This window comes from Amphiura filiformis, chromosome 2, assembly GCF_039555335.1.
Source record: "Amphiura filiformis chromosome 2, Afil_fr2py, whole genome shotgun sequence".
NCBI classification, from domain to species: Eukaryota; Metazoa; Echinodermata; class Ophiuroidea; order Amphilepidida; family Amphiuridae; genus Amphiura; species Amphiura filiformis.
Genome location: NC_092629.1, coordinates 42,657,216 through 42,675,359, shown reverse-complemented (window position 1 = coordinate 42,675,359; position 18,144 = coordinate 42,657,216). Strand labels below are relative to the sequence as shown.

Sequence of the window (18,144 nt, the reverse complement as noted above, 5' to 3'; positions counted from 1 at the left end):
TAGATGGTGTGATACAATCTTCTCGGCAAAATTGTGATTAAAATTGTCACGGAACTGATAGAAACATAGTCAAAATGGCCGCTGTGATAAATTCGTTCACTATTTCACAGCACAACATTTTGCTCTGACCCCAAGTGCTCCAGATTCTCTCTGCCCCTAGACACAAAATAATAACACCTATTAAAGCAGTGTTGCCAGTTTGATTTAAAGAGTGTGGTAAATCCTGCACTAAGCTAATGGCCAATGATCTTAAATCACCCAATTAGCAGCTAAAGATTCCCACCCGGACAAAATCTTCACAGGTCTGGGTCCGCCCCTGCTCTCTACTGTTGGACACCAAAGTACTTAATATACCCATGCAAACAAAGCCAGCTCCATCCATAGTGACATTAGGGGCTGTGCAATAATTATCAACCCCGGGGTAAAATTTCGAACGGCTCGCCAAAAATCCCTTGCCCCCCCCCCCCTCGGCCCCCCCCCCCCTCTCGGCCCGCCAAAAATTCTTTGCCCCCCCCCCCCCCTTGAACATGCCAAATTTTTTGGATCCCAAATTGCAAACCTTAAATGGTCTAGATGTATGTTGCGGCGCAGCGTAGCAGGAAAATTTGCATATTTAAGCGTTTCCGTTACCGTTTTCCTAAGCCTTTTAAAGCCTTTTATTAAAAAGGTGCCCGTGAATCGCGTGCAAAAATCGCTTGCCCCCCCCCCCTCTCGGCTTGCCAAGAATTGGGTTCGCCAAAATTTCTTGCCCCCCAATTTTACCCTCCCCCAGGGCTCATAATTATTGCACAACCCCTTAAGGGAGCTCAAAGCAGCCCAACTAGGCACTCATATCACAACCATGGCAACAGTTACAGCAAATTGCACAAATCCACACCCGCCATCATCTGACTTTGAAATGTACCGTGTCGGACTGTGACTCACTTCTGTTCTCTTCTCATTGGTCATTTCCCTGCCAATTAATCGTGCTAAAACCTTCATCTAATACGAGATGATCCATTGTTTTATTTGGCAGGTGAGTCTATACAGACAATAGAGGGGCTAATAGGATCTCAAACATGGACATTTTTATGTAATTTTCTGAATTGAAATAAAACAGGCTGTTTCCCCACACAACTCTGTGTGTCAGGATCAGAGGTGTACCATAGCGGGATATGGGGGGGCAGGGGAACAAGTTACCCCCTGGTTTGAAATACTTGGACAAAATTGACCAAATGTGCATCTGCCTTTGCCTCGGTTTTAGGCCACAATGATCTTAATTTGGACTCATTTCAGCATTTAAATTGCATTTGCATGTTTTGCGTGCATTTGTCCCAATAAAGTCATTTTACTAGTGCCCCAGTAAGCATGGTAAGAACTCTTTCCCCCAGTAAAAACCCCAAATTAGGAACATTTCCACTTTTTGCGGCAATTTTGCGCAAAATTTGTTGATTTTGCCCTCCTGAAATTCACTTTGCCCCTCAATGCCCCCCCAAAATATTCCTGGCACCGCCACTGCATTTTACTGTCAGCGGGAAAATCTCCCCCTGGTTCGGTGGTCCCGGTGCACCCTTAGTCAGGATCCCGGGTCAGGATATTGAAGCAAGAAAGATGAATGCATTTTAAACCTGCAGTAATATCTTTTTGTCTAAATATTGTGTGTGTGCTTAATTCTTTTTAATGAATATTTTATTTCAAACTATTCCTCTTTTATTTAGGAAATCTTTAATCAAGATATCAATTAAAACACAACAATGTCATGTATTACTTGTTGAATCTGATCTGAAATTAATTTGAAGGGCAATGGATCAAATTGGATAAGTATATAAGTATTTTGTGATTAGCCCAGTTTCTATCAATGCCATTACAATATAATTATTTTATGTTGCATTTATTCCAAAAACCAACAGTTTTTGTGTCACATAAAAAAGAGTACCCAGTATTATGCAACTGTTTGACACAACTGTTTCAGATCAAAGTGTTGTATACTTAGTACAAATGACGGTACGGAGCTGTTCCACAAGCATGGTTAGTATTTTGGTATATCAATGATCCTCTTTTCTATAAGCCAATTTTGACACAATTTGTTTGGAAAACACCTTAATTTTGCCTCCTTGGCCAAAATTTATGAAATTTCCTCCAAATTTGGAGAAAAAAATTTGTATCTAAAACAAAGTATAGCTTTGAATTATATCTCGGCCATTAAAAAAAAACAGAGACAAGACAATTCGTCTGTCGCCATTCATTAACACCAAGCCTAATCCTACAATCAAGTGCAAATTTTCCTGGGACACTTGTTCATATTTCGCGCCCTCTGTTCAATAAAACCGGTCATATGAAGTTCACCATGTGATATTTTATTTGTATAGTTTCCAACCTATTTGAATCCCTCCTCCCCAAAAAAAACCAATGTTGGAGCAAAAATATAGGCCATTTAAAAAATGAGGCGTTTGGTATACAACATTGAATAAGGGGTGCGGAGGGTCATTGAACTATGAAAGTGTCCCAGCAAATTTGCACTTGATTGTAGGCTTTCCTTTTAAGTCAAGGTTTCACACAAACGTGCTACCCATTTTCCCATTTGTATGCAGTTGTGTAGCTAGGGGTTATGGCGCCAGGGGCAAGATACAGAATAGTGCCCCAAACTGGGGAGGGGGGTGTAGGGTTAAAAAAATTCAGCATAAATATTTGTAGCAATATCAATGCTTCAATATTACCAAATTTGGTTCATTTTCATGCAAACAGACAAAATGGAAGAAGCAAATCACACATTTTTGCAACATATTATTATATCAGTACACACAACTTTTGTAACCAGGGGCGATTTGGGCCCCCCACAGATGGCAAATTGGGGCGCTCCATAAGATGGCACCCAGGGCACATGCCCCCTAGATATATACATCACTGTTTGTATGTGTACAGAAAATGATCTTCAAACCCCCTCCCCCAATAGCCATTTTTGAAATACAGAGACAATTCATTTGTCGCCATTCATTAATGCCAGGCCTAATCCTAGGCTTTCCTGTGAAGTCAGGGTTTCAATCATACAAAAGTGCTACCAGGGCCACCGAGCCAGAGGGGGCAAATTTCCAAATCATCCCGCTAAACTGCTACTGAACTTACCTTACCAAGATAAATGTGCACAATCAAGAAGAACCCAATTGTGAGGAAATGTGCACACAAAGCTCACGAAAAAGTGCAAATTTAATGTAAAATTGATGTGTGGGTTATTAGTAATTTGTGCAATAAAATATCAATAAACTTGTAATTTCACATTGGAACTTTCATTCCTAAATCTTCTCCATCCACACGGGTGTCAAACTTACTTCAGACGACAAGTTCTAAAGTTTCTTTAAAATTCAACAATGTCAGAATTGTACATTTTCATGATATTTGGAATCTGCATGACAAACAGGCCCGTCACGCAGGGGGGAGTGCAGAATTTGCGGCGTGTCGAGCAAAAAAATTTTTTAATGGTTTTTAATGCTTTTTTGGACAAAAAAAGGTCCAAATTTTGGGAAGAAAGTCCACTTTTCACAAAATCGCCCCCGGAAAAAAAGTCCACTTTTTCAAAATCAACACCCCCAAATGAAATCCTGCGTACGGGCCTGACGACAAATGCATTAAAATGAGCACAAACAAGCCTAGTACCTAGGCGAAATGTCAACCGTGCTAGCATGGTCAACCATGGTCAACCATGGTCAAAACATGGTTGACCATGGTTAACTATGGTCAGCGATGATCAGCCATGGTGGCTTGACCATGGTCAACCATGGTTGCCATGGTCACCATGGTATACCATGGTCGACCATGCTTTAGCATGGCCGAGCATGGTCAGCCATGGTCTTCACCTCACTTGACCATGGTTGACCATGGTCACTTTTAAGTATACCATGGTCAACCATGCTTTATCATGGGTGAGCATGGTCAGCCATGTTCATCACCTCACTTGACCATGGTTGACCATGGTCACTTCAAGTATACCATGGTCAATCATGCTTTAGCATGGGTGAGCATGGTCAGCCATGGTCATCACCTCACCTGACCATGGTCACTTCAAGTATACCATGGTCAACCATGCTTTAGCATGTGTGAGCATGGTCAGCCATGGTCATCACCTCACCTGACCATGGTTGACCATGGTCACTTTTAAGTATACCATGGTCGACCATGCTTTAGCATGGCTGAGCATTGTCAGCCATGGTCATCACCTCACCTGACCATGGTTGACTCTGGGTAGTGAATGAGAAAAAGCGCCTCTGTTGTTATTAATCGTATTTAATGCGTATTTACAACGTTGTGAATAAATATTTGACACCATAGAATATAAAAACTAGTAATTTGATAAGTTAAAATCAGATTTTTAACGGAATAAATATAAATAATATGATTATGCAGTTTATTCCATTAAATATTTACCCCATAATTTCCCTCATTCTTCAGGCCCTGCCCTCTATCGGGTGCTAATTTAAAGTTTAAGCTTGATTGCTATTGTTTCCTTCTATTGTTTCTTCCTTGATTGCTATTGTTTCTTAACCATGGTCAAACATGCAAATTTTTGACCATGGTTGACCATGGTCACTTTAGATAGACCATGGTTGACCATGGTCTCTGGCCGTGGTGCCATTTTTTTAAAACATGGTTGACCATGGTTGACCATGGTCAAAACATGGTTGACCATGGTCAAAAACATGGTTGACCATGGTCAAAAACATGGTTGACCATGGTCAAAACCCTGGTTGTTGAACTATGGTTGACAATGGTTCAACCATGGTCAAACATGCTATGGTTGACCATGGTCTCTGGCCGTGGTGCCATTTTTCAAAAGCATGGTTGACCATGGTTTGACCATGGTCAAAACCCATGGTTGAACCATGGTTGACCATGGTTAACCATAGTTCAACCATGCCTTTTTCGCATAGGTATTGGTTCAGTGGTTCTTAAGATAGCTCTTGATATTTCAAAACTTGGACCATTTATGTTGAAGCCTATGGCCAGGATGATTAATTTTTAAGCCATTTCTGTCTCTTCTCTCCCTTCATCTGCCAATTAAGGCCATCATGATACTGATGAATCAGTTTTAGTTTAATGAGTCTCGTTAATGAACTAGTTCACTATGTCCGGTATCGGCGCTAAAAGGATTAAAGTCTAATGAAGTTGGAAATATCACAGTCTGATGGTGATAATCTTCTATGAAACATATCTCAGAAACAGACTACCGGTACATTAATTGATTAATATATTTAATTGATGATTGCAACTTGCTTCTTTGAAGATTTAACATGGTTTATGCTGTAATACTTAAAGGATTATTTTGTGATCCTAGCATACTCTTTTTATGAAATTTTCAGTCAATATCCATGAAAAAAGCCTATTCCCAAAATTTCAGTTGATTCCAATTTTGTGTTTGCAAATTATGAATGATTATGTGTATTATACTGCTCCATAGGTCAGTGTTGTAATTTTTTTCTGGTACACCCAAACATAATTCAAATTTGATGGTATTTATGCCAAGCGAATGAACATGAGAATTCCGCTCTCAACTAAATTGATATTAAAGGCATTGGCTCTAAAAATGTTAGGCCTTAATTGTTGTGTAAATAAGACAATTTCATGCTCAATAACTTTCACGCTGGATCTCGGAGCTTGTTCCTTTGTTATGCTAAATCCTTTCCCTAGGTCCTATACAGGTGAATACACATCGCAGGAGTGTAACGTGCAATCGCAATAGTTGTGTCAAGAAATGTAATGATCTGCAAGACAGTCATTATGAGCCAGAGGTTTTCCTTTGGTATAAAATCTGAACTCAGGAAAGGTGGGGGAGGATGTGGCTGTGGATCACAAAATGCCACTTAAATTTGAGAAAGCGAGCTTTTAGACTGTGCAAGTCTTGAACCACAGGATATGAGGTAGAAACATGAGGCTGACTCTCAGGAGAAACTGTCTTCAAGCTTGGCCAATAAACTCCTAGACCAGCCACATGAGTGTGATTTTATCGTCAATTACAATTGTGTCATAATCGTATTATGAAATTAGTATCATGTGCCTGTCTGCTCATCAATGTACTGCAAATTGTGTCTTCATCCAAGAATTTCCATCATTGGGCCTGATCGGAGCATGAATGTGTCCTAATACACTGGCGTGTCCAGGATCTTTTCCTCAGCCCCTCTTTCAGATTTATGCGGGGGGCTTAATGGCTAAAATTGCCAACAAAACAGCTGATTTTACATGATTTTAACAAAGTGCAGGGGCTTCAGCACCCAAAGCCTCCCGGACACGCCACTGTAATTGCCGATGAAAATTATCTTTGTGTACCCATTTGGTTGTTGTATCATGTTATCTCTTAACCCTAACCATACTAAACAACACAAAACCACAGTTCACAAAACATATATAGGCACGGGCGGGTATCCCACGTGATGCGATTGCATCATCATGCGAACAGTCATATGGTCACGGAAAGCTTGGCCGGGCAAGCTACACCCCCGTGGCAAGGTAGGCCTGTGCACGTGTCTGGCACCCGAGGGGTCGGTGGTTCAAAACCGCACCTGAGAAAAATAAGTTTTCTCTTCTTCTTTTTTTCTTCCTTCTTTCCTTCCCCTCGCCAAAAAGCAGCGAGGGCATTAGGGTTAATGGACTTTGTAACTGCTGTGGCATGTGTATACCCAGAAGTAATTATGACATGATGATGAGGTGCTGACCATGTGAATGCTCGCCCTCTCATCATTCATTAATTTCATTTATCATAATTGTGTCATAAGGCGACGAAAAAAGAAACCCTGTTCTACGGGCAGACGGACCTTTCAAGTAGGGTCGGTCGGTCGGCCTTTTTTTTTTTTTTTTTTTTTAAAAAAAATCACCAAAATCTGTAAATAATTTGCAATTTGAGAAAATACAAAAAAAAATTGTTCCTGAAATTTCTGAAATTTGGGTCGGCATTCATTTGTACAGGAACATTTTTTTCCCAATTTGTTCAAAATCTGGGTCGGTCGGGCCCGTAGAACAGGGTTTTCTTTTTTCGTCGCCTAATGGGAAAATTACGATGCAATTAGCGTGTTTCTATTGAGTCCCCTGCATTTTACCGGTAAAACTGTTCGCCGTCAAATAGCGGCGAAAGGCGGATAACGGTCAGTTTCCATTGCATGTTGTTTACCGGTAAACACTCGATGAACAGCGCCAATTGACACACCTTTAAAGTTTGCCGCGAAAGGTCGTGCACTGGGGTCAATCCCGGTCAATCGCAAAGCATTGTGGATTTTAATATTGTAGTATTTTCTTAATTGTTTGGCTAAAAATGAGGTAGCAAACATGAGAAAAGAAGACTGAAGAATAATGTTTTTAAGCTTTTTTATATTAGCGTTTTCATTCGTTCTCGTACATCAAATTACGCCATTGGGAAATCCCCCTCAGTGATATCGACGTGAGTACTCAGTATTGTTGCGCGCAAAAAAAAAATAGGTCTTAGAATTTAATCTTTCACAGTTTAATTTCAGTTAATTCTTTTTAGCGAATAGTAATTTAACATCAACAACATAATATTAAAATTGTGAAATCTATCTAATATTATGAAGCACACACCGCCGCTGATCCGAGTTGATTTCTATTTTTTTCCGCATGCACAGCTGGATTCATCCGCTGATGTTGTTGTTGTTGTTTTATTTCATGGCTTTTACTAGGGTCATAAATCAAAATGTTAAATATTTAGCATAATATGTATAATGCAGGGATAATGCATTATGAATATTTCTTCCATTTACTTTATTTATAGCAAGTGAGTCAAATATTTGTATGTGATTAGGCCGAAGAATGTTTGCGAACGGAATGGTATAATCATGGTATAATACATAAACAAGCTAGCTCATTGATGATGCAGAGGTAAATTTCGCGACTCAACTTCCGCTTTTCTTCCCTGTATGCGCATTCAATCGAACGGAGTGAGTTTCTATTGACGCTTATCGGTAAGCGTCCCGCTTATTTTCCTTCCTCAAGAAGGAAAACGTTACCGTAAAAACTCGCCCTGTTTACCGGTAAATAGCGGGAAGGTCAGTTTCTATTGAGCAAAAATAATCCCTTTACCGTCTTTTTACCGGTAAACGGTCCCAATAGAAACACGCCTAATGACGAAAAAATACTAGTGTGGACTGATCCCTGGATTTACCAACAGGCCAGATGAACCTGTTCAAGCAGAATTGCAGAAGTGCTCAGTTTTTGTTTAATTAGACAGGTAATTAATGAGTAATTAACACCTCATGTGGTTGATCTAGGTTAATTGGATTAAATTATTAACACAATTTAGCGCCTCTGCTAAAATACACAGCAGTTAACTTCCTCTACATATTGGTCCAGTCATGGTTTTCCTGTTAAGGTTTGCCGAAAATATATATATTGTACAAATATTTAACAAGTTTATGTTAAAGGAAGTCTCCGGCAATCACACCATTATGCCTTAGGTCTTGTACAGTGGTGTAACTAGGGTTGGTAGCGCCCGGGGTAAGAAACAAAATTGGCGCCCCTACCCGCACCCGAGAATATCTTAGACGGGGGGGTTTGCCTGTCAGGAAAACATCACTTTGAAAAATTGAGTCGCTTCGTAAGGTAGGTAGAGCCATTTGAATAGAGACCATTTTGTACACAAAGTATCGGGAAATTTATTACTATTGTGCACCCTTCATGATTTGGCTCAAGTCCAGTATAAAAACTAACGCGGCTGTCAGTTGCAGTCCCTGCCCTCCGAACAGCATATGCAGTATCGCAATAAAGTTAAGATACATTTTAACTTGAAAATGTGACGAGTTGCATTGAGTTGTGGCAAAAAGTAATCAATATATGTGACCGTACAGCCGAATGAGCGTAAATGTCCTCAATTGTATTCTGAGTTACAGTGTAAAATGGGCATGAAGGTCGTATTCATAGGTACCTCAATTTGGTGCTACGTGTACCTCATTTAATGAGATACACGTAGCACCAAATTGAAATACCTATGAATATGACCTTCATGCCCATTTTACACTGTAACTCAGAATACAATTGAGGACATTTACGGCTCATTCGTGCTGTACGGTCACATATTACAACGACTGCACAACACAAGTGCAGCATATATGGAGGGAGTTCTTCCTGGTTGAAGGTATACGGGGATGTGCCACGGTTTTGGGGTACCTTTTCAGCAATTTTGGTATATCGATGGGTGGGTTTTCAGTGGAGACCAATGCACCCTATTGATATAAAATTGGATCGATAGAGCCCATATTTATTGGTCGAGTTTTGAGTTTTAAAATATTGGACGAGACATAGTCGAGTCCAATATTTTAAAACTCATAGCGAGACCAATAAATATTGGGCGTAAAGCATCCAATTTTATCATTATTATGTTTTGGATCCAATATTTTTACACACTTGGATTCAACAAAACATAATAATGGGTGCATTTGGGCAAAAGTGCCCCTAAAGGCGACCAATTAGGCCAAATTTGGGTGCCTTTGGGGTGTTTTTTTGTGTGAAAAATTGGTATATTGATGGGTGGCAAAAACAGCAAAAAGTATAGAGAAAGTCAGCATCCGAAAGTCTGTGTGGCACATCCCCATAATTATTTTTTTCAAGAACCCCGCCCCAGGAATAAGGCACAAACTATGCAGATCCCATTTGATCAGACTGCTCTTCCTTCTGCGGCACAAACCATCTAAGGGGCTGTGTAATAATCATGAGCCCCCCCCCCCACCCCAAATTTCCAAACGGCTCGCCAAAAATGATTTGCCCCCCTCCTTTGAACATGCCAAATTTTTGGGATCCCAATTTGCAAACCTAAAATGGTCAAAAACAAAAAAACAGTATAAAGACCAAAACAAACAGAACCAAAACAAGCTCATAGTAAGATCAATACAAATTGACTCCATCCTCTTCACCTACAGTATGTGCTGTCTTGCGTTAAGTACCTCTTCCAATTGTGACTGTATTGACTGATCCAACATTCAAGTATTCATCCAATTTTCAGCTTATTTTGGTCCTACTGTGATTTGAGCTTGTTTTGGGCCAAAACTTGTCCTTCTTTTAATCTTCCACTTTGAGTGGGGAATTAGCATTGGCAGACAATGAATTAAAAAGCACTCAAAAGTAGGACCAAACACTTAAAAATAGAACCAAACACTCCAACAAAACACTCAAAAATAGGGGGGAAACCACAACTACTTGACATATTAAAATTTCGCTTTCTTTGACATGAATTCTGAACCATTTCCTACTACTACAACCCTCCCCCTCCCCCACCAATCAATGTTGGCAATTTCTAGGGGTTCATGACCAAAAAAAAACAAAAACAAAAAACAAAAACAAAAACATTGATGGGGTGGAATGGGGGCATATTTGATGTACCCATGTTAAAGTGTTCGAATAATTATGACCGGGATTACAGTATAAAGACCAAAACAAACTGAACCACACCAAAACAAGCTCATACATAGACCCCGTTTACACAGAGAGAAGTCGACTTCAATTGCAACATCGAATTCAGATTGCGACTAAGGATTAGCATAAATTATTTCTTAACGGGGTGTTTACACGGTAGTCGACTTCAAATCAAATTGTGAATTCAACTTTTATGCCATCAAGTGCTCATGCTTCAAATAACCATTATGAAGTCGACTTCTAATTACGTGTTCGTTTACACTGCAAAAGTCGAGTTTGAAGTCGACTTTAAATTCGACAAATGTTGCTCCGAGTCGTCATTTGAAGTCGACTTCCGAAGTCGAGTTCAAATTGCGACAACCCTGTTTACACACAAATGAAGTCGAGTTCAAAGTCGACTAAAGTCGACTTCAGGCTCTGTGTAAACGGGGTCATAGTAAGATCAATACAAGCCAAATTGACTCCATCCACTTCACTTGAGTGCTGTCTTGAAGAAAGTACATGTAGCTATTGTGACTGTATTCACTGATCCAACATTCAAGTATATTCATCCAATTTTCAGCTTATTTTGGTCCTACTGAGATTTGAGCTTATTTTGGGCCTTCTTTTGAGTGTTTTTTTTTATTGTCAGCCAACCTAATTCTCCATTCAACCATTCCAAAAAATCAAGATGTTTAGAGTTACCAGTGATTTGACAGACTTTTTTAGGTTCCAATTATATGGTATAGCCTACATATAAATTGGTCAAGCTCACTAAAAAATGTCTTATAGGTCCCATTCATTACTTGTACCCTTTCCAAGTCAATGTACTCATTTTTTAAAGTTCTGAACCAAGCACAAGATCACCGACCGGTAGCCATGGGAGTTTCACTGGCCCGGCCAGCGATTTTCTGACTTAGGCTGATTGCTTCATGGCATCACATGGAATGCATGCATGCACAGTGCTGTTCCTAGTGAGATTTAGTGAGTTTTAGTTTGGTTTAAGGTAGGCACCGGAGTTTTGCGCGGTTCGCGCAAAAGCGCACAATTTCGCGCATTTGGGTGTCCAAAGCGCATTTTGGGTTCCATTGAGAATGTTCACGATTTTGACCCATCGATAAGCTTAAAGTTAAAACTTACGATTTTATGCCCCAAATCGGCAGCATTTACAAGAAAATTCACGCAATATTGGTTCTAACTTCACTTATGTACATCAAAATACAAATAACGATCATTAAACCAAGCATAATGTGGGAAATTTACCCTTGCTTTCGACATTTCGATCGACGATTTGTGATGGTCGCCATCTTTATTTTCTATTTTTCCAGAAACTGGAAATGAACCCGAAATGAACCGGAAGTCGGTCGTAATTGATTGACATGCCATCGCTTTTACCGATGTTTTTTCGTGTTTGCATTGATAACAGGGGATCACGCATTTTAGCGCATTTTGACCTATTTTTTACAAGCATTTTCAAGATTTTGAAAAGTGGCCAGCGCATTTTGCTGTTAAATCGCGCAAAACTCCGGTGCCTAGTTTAAGGGTTAAGCCAGTTAGACCACAGTAAACATGAAATTTTGACATTCACAGAACAAATAGAAAAATCTATCTATAGGTCAATATTTTTTAGGTCCACACTTACACTGCCAAAAGTCATAAATCCATTAGCATGATTCAGTAAATCAAACATCAAAAACAAACCAACTTCGTCCACTTCACTATATCTATATTCCTCCATGTCTCTCCTTATATTCCACAGTGAAAATATTCCAGAAAGTTTGAACTATATTTTGAAAATAATCACACAATTTGTCCACCATACCAAAAGTATTGCTGATTTCTAGAAACACCTCATACAAGTTCTAGAATCACTGAAGATTAAGAAGAAACAAGATCTCGCTAGTGCCAAATTAATGTCCTCAAATATAATAATGTAATAGGCCTAAACTTGTCCATAATTGTTGTCACTTGACACTTGCCTACAAAGTTTGTCTACAATACCAAAAGTATTGCTGATTTCTAGAAACACCTCATACAAGTTCTAGAATCACTGAAGATTTCTGAAGAAACACATCTTGCTGGTGCAAAATTAATGTCCTCAAATATCATAATGTATATGTCCATAATTGTTGTCACTTTGTCCACAGTGTGTCCTCTGTTCAGGTGATTAACAAAGCCAGTTTCATGATCCACGATATAATGTTGAATTGTATATCTCTCATATTTTTCCTTCTGAACTATTCAGAAGTTCTAATCAACTGCAGCAAGTACAAAAGAGCAAACCTGTCAATAGTTTATTTTAACATTCTTGCAAATGCTCAAAGTTTGCTGCAATCTTGCTAATCTTCCATCTTTAAAATTCCACATAATTTTCCAAGATTTCCATCAAAAGATCCATTATAATTCCATATCACATAAAAGAAGCTAAAATACTCCCATTAAAATATGCGCACTCTTCAAGCAGTCAAAACACCAAGTCCAGTGGTCAGTGAAGTTCTGTGGTCAAGTGGTTCCATAAACTGATCATGAAGCTAGTGTCTACTACATGTAGCTTCACTTTAGGATCCATAACATGCTCATCTATCAGGGCACAGTTCTTTGACCCAATACATTTGTACATTCATTGAACGACCTTTAAACATTTGGGTACAAAAACTCATACTCTGCAACTTGAGGTCAAATTTTGCACTATGGTTGTTTAATTGAGGTTACTGAACTATGTCATTGGGATGAGGCCATTGTGGTCCATAGTGTCATGAACTGATCACTTTAATAAAGGTGTGAATATTTGTCCAAAGGTGACCAATTTTGTTAATTAATTCAATTAGCACAGGATTAAGTGTTGGGCAATATCTGGTCAAATTTTGACAGACAATTTGTATGGTTCATGTTATGTTATTGTATCGCTAATTATTATTGTATCAAAATCAATTATCATATCATAATGACTGTTCTGTGGTTATGTCTAGTTACCATGGTTACAGGGCTATTGAGATGAGCAATATATGGAATAGCCTTGTAGTGTCTACAGATGTTACAAACAAGAGGACAGTTTTTTCATCAAGTGAAGACAAAATCTACCATAAAATTCCATGGGGCGTGTGGGAAGAGCTCAAAATGGGTTCTAGAACTTGGGTTCTCTGAGGATTGCAGATCCGTCGGAACACGCTTTTCAATACGGAATACATGCTAACCTCATGCATGACACCATCCAAGCAGCAAAGTTCATTTCCCATTGAAAAAGCATTATCCGACGGATCTGTAGTCGACCATTCTGATACAATACCTCTGCAATTTAAACACTTCAAAACATCTACAGGAACTACTGTGGAATAATATAGTGACTTTCACAGACACTTCCCAGGTTTCAAGACTTGACAATATCCATACATGTATGGGGTTTCCTATATGAACAGCATGTTCCAATCATAACAAGCATTCCTAAAAGCTGTGGTTTCACTTGGGCAGTGGTGGCGTCAGGAATTTTTTTTTTTTTTGGGCGGCACTGAGGGGCAAAGTGAATTTTGTGGGGGGGGGGGCAAAATCAACAAATTTTACCGTGAAAATTTTCGTAATTTTGGGGTTTTACTGGGGGGGAACAGAGGGGAAAGAGTTCTGACTGGGGAATTTGCCCCACATGCCCCCCTCCCGTGGCACCGCACTGCACTTGGGCTACTTCAATAATCTCAATATGTCTATTCCATTTAAAATCCACACTACCCCTTTGGAAATATCTTCCACAGGGGGAATATGAATTTCAAATGGAATTAACACATTAACCATGTTAACCAACGCTTTTAGAAACTCATCATCCTCTCTTTGGAAGATTCAAGATGAATCTTTCTCAGAGGGTATATGAAATTCATATGGAGCTGCCTAATGTATTCATTCCATTTAGAATTCATACTCCCTGTGAAAGATATATTTAGTCTTCCACAAGGGGAGTATAGATTTTAAATGGAATAGCCCATTATATCCCATAATGAGACATGGCAAAAACATCTTGATGAATAATTTGCATCAACGAAACTAGAGTGTACATCAAACTTCATAAATTAAGCTTACCTATTACCTAGTGGTACTACTTACCATTCTGAATCGTAACCAATTCTCATGATCGTAGACAAAAGCGCCCTCAAATGTTTCTGTGAGCTCAGCTTGCGGTAGATGTTGGTAGAACTTATCTAATGACCTCACAAACTCCAACTGAAAAATATACACAGAGAAAATCAAATTGAAAAGTAACGACATTATATTATTAAATCTAGAAGAAAAAAACAAACAATTTAGCCTGGTGGTAAAATTAGTTGTATAATCCATGCAAATGAATACTATCAATTGAGAATTAATTTTACTAATTAAAAGGTGTGTTCAGACGATCATAGAGAATTGCGATCCCAATCCCGACTGCATGTCCACACAACTCCATTGAAGTCGGGAATGCTGAGTTTTACCTGATGATGTCAGCTTTGGAATTACAGCCGGAAGCTTACTGTGACCTATCTAGTGGAGTACCAAATTGAACAATATTGAATATAATTAAACCACGGTCAAAGATTAAGCTTAGAACTCAAGAATCGCAAATGGCTTGTTCATCATACAGCAGTAGCACTTGAGGATTACTCTGGGAAATCGCTAAATCGGCTGAATTTCTTTGGGATAAACTTATTAGGGATTGGAAATCCTCAAGAGTCACACAGTAGATTTTCCCAGTTTATGCCCAAGAACTGCATTGCTTAATGCCATAAGATGTGATCTGAGATGAAATGTGATTTGCTCCATACAGCACCCTCAATTTTTCTTAAATTTTTACTTTTTGCATGTTTGTAATGTCCAATGGTATACTAAAATACCATGTGAAAGATTAAGTCTGAAGTGCTTTAATTACATTAAAATTTGAGATTTTATATTAAATTCGGAGAGCTCTGGTTTTATTCTGAGTTTTATTCCGATCAAGTGATTGCTATCATGTCTTGTGCATGTGAGCTCATTTGTATCATTCAATCAGTGACGTATAAACTGTGTGTATATCACTATTCGTCTTGTGTCTTATTCATAGGTCCCAGCTGTGTAAAGGTCCGCTCAATAATGATACAATCAGCAAGCTAAAACACAAATTGTAGGTGCTGGAATGAAATAGCAAATGTTTTACCTCATTTGTTTGGCTCAAAATTAAAAGGATGCAATGTTATCAGTAAAGCTAACATTTAGGAATTTATTCTTTATGCAAATCACATATTACTACCCCGGTACTTTTTAAGCACAAAGTCCTCCGTGTGAATATGCCTATACTGTGTACCTCTTCAATTTAAGCAAGTCTATAACCTGGCAAGTTGAAAGCATAATTATATTCCAAATATGGAAATACTTGCCCCACTTTGTTATCAATTTCATCAGGACAAAATTGACCTTTTCAAACTGAATTAAAACTTGTTCTAACAAACAGTGCCCAATTTGTATTTTCCTTGTTATTTTGTTGTAATTTGTTTGATATTTGGTAATGATCAATCCTCTGACCCAGACAGTCAAGTTAAATATTAGTTAATTATTTAATCCTAATGATCTCAACACAAAATTAAGACGTACCTGAAATTTTCAGTCACAACTTTGACCTTCATTGGGAGACTGGCAACCCAAGTTCGGGATCAGTGACCTTTTGGACACTTAAACTTAAGTTACCTAGAGTGTACAACCAAGTTTTGGGGTCAAGTGTCCAAAAGGTCACGGATCTGGCACTTGGGTTGCCAGTCTCCAGATGAAGATCAAAAGTTTGTGAAAGAAAATTTGTGTTGAGACCATCATCATAGGTTTAAATAATTAATTATGAAGTCTTACCTACACAGACGAACTTTCTTGCTAAGATAAATATTGCAGACAATTAATCATTCGCCACATTCAGTGAGCATGAAAGTTTGCCTGCCCCCCCATCAGAATAAACCCTTTTGGGCAACAAATGCCAAGTTTTTCAATTGTACCCCAACACCCCCCCCCCCCCAAAAAAAATCCAATGGTATTGCCACTGGTGCTGCATAGATCTGCTTATTATTACAAGCCGACGACAAAGTCGGCTTGTTCTGTTTTACGCTAATTCTTTCTTTCTTTCTTTCTTTCTGGCAATCTGCCTCTTCTTCTACAAACAAAATGCTACCAAGCTCTAATTAATACATGTTGGTCACTAGTGGCATGGGTATTCAGGGTGTTCACAGCTTGACCATTGCTTGACCTTTGACCCCGTATGCAATACAAACTAAATTTGAACAACAAGATATGTCAAGTTATAGTGCTGCATATGATAGACCTTAGTGAGACAAAACAAAAAGTCAATGGTGACATCTTTGTACAATGTTTACTTTGGGGTCAAAAGGTCAAAATGTGTATAATTTGAAACAACGAGGTATGGCAAATCTGAGTGCTGCATATGATAGACCTTAGTGAGACAAAACAAAAAGTCAATGGTGACCTCTTTGTACAATGCTTACTTTGGGGTCAAAAGGTCAAAATGTGTAAAATTTGAAACAACAAGGTATGGCAAATCTGAGTGCTGCATATGATAGACCTTAGTGAGACAAAACAAAAAGTCAATGGTGACCTCTTTGTACTTGGGGTCAAAAGGTCAAAATGTGTAAAATTTCAAACAGCGTGGTATGGCAAATCTGAATGCTGCATATGATAGACCTTAGTGAGACAAAACAAAAAGTCAATGGTGACGGTCAAAGTTTAGGGTCGAAGGTCAAATTTTGAAATTGGTCAAAATTGACCCATTAATGTTATATTTACTGCCGGCGGCTTGTACTCAGAATCTATTGACTCTAGTTAATATATGATTTTCAGACCAGCATTTGTTTCTTGGCCTAAACACTATAAATTGCTCAATCATTATGATAAGACATGAACACAAATTTGATTGAGACTACATACTTCCTATAAAATATTTTAAAGAATATCTTTACACATCTTTCAACAAGGATTTATTTAATTAAACCATAATATCATATTATTCAAAACTGTCTATAATGACTCTTTCCCTTCTAAAATTCCCTATGAACCCAGTGTGGTTTCACTGGTTTACTATGGGGTTTTTCTGTCTCTGAAGACAGGATATTGATCAAATTTGGACTTTTTCTTTGCTGAGGCATATTGGTAGACAGTACTTACATATTAAGAAAATGCTTACATCATTGAGGCAGAGAAGATCACAAATCTTATTTTTATCCTTATGGGCGACAAAAACCAAAACTATATGTTCTACGTGGAGACGGACCTTACAAGTAGGGTTGGTCAGTCAGTCCGTTGTTTTTTACTTTTGCAAAATGACTTAAAAATCACCAAAATCTGTTTAAAAAAAATTCACACTGTACTAATATTATAATACAATTATGACACAATCGTAATTGACGGGAAAAAACACACTCATGTGGACCGGTTCATAATTAGCTCAGAAAATCTTTTAAAAAGTTCAAAGCAGCACCAGAAGTCACATAGAAAACTGTGGTATAAAAAAATTGTGGGGAGCTTGTCAAAGATGCCAAATCGAGTTCCCAAATGGGTTTGGTAACATTGCATTTCATCTATTATGGGATATCTCTGAACACCCCAATTACTAAACTTTCCTACAATAGTGAGCTGAGTAAAACAAAAACAACCTCAATATTTACCAATTTAAGCTTATTTAATAGTTACTAATTAGTGATAATTAACACATAAATACCCATCAGTTTCCTGCATCGACATGGGAGTGTGAAATATTAACACTTGACTCTCAACTCATTATGATTACAGAGTAAA

At 38.5% G+C, this 18,144-nt stretch overlaps 1 protein-coding gene across 1 annotated transcript in view; it reads right to left on the bottom strand.

Annotated features, from left to right (window-relative positions):
• The window catches only part of LOC140146242 (puratrophin-1-like), a 194,688-nt gene that overhangs the window by 68,327 nt on the left and 108,217 nt on the right, over positions 1 to 18,144 (bottom strand). Inside the window, 1 exon segment of the mRNA XM_072168025.1 lies at positions 14,449 to 14,565. Coding sequence (XP_072024126.1) covers positions 14,449 to 14,565 — 117 coding nt within the window.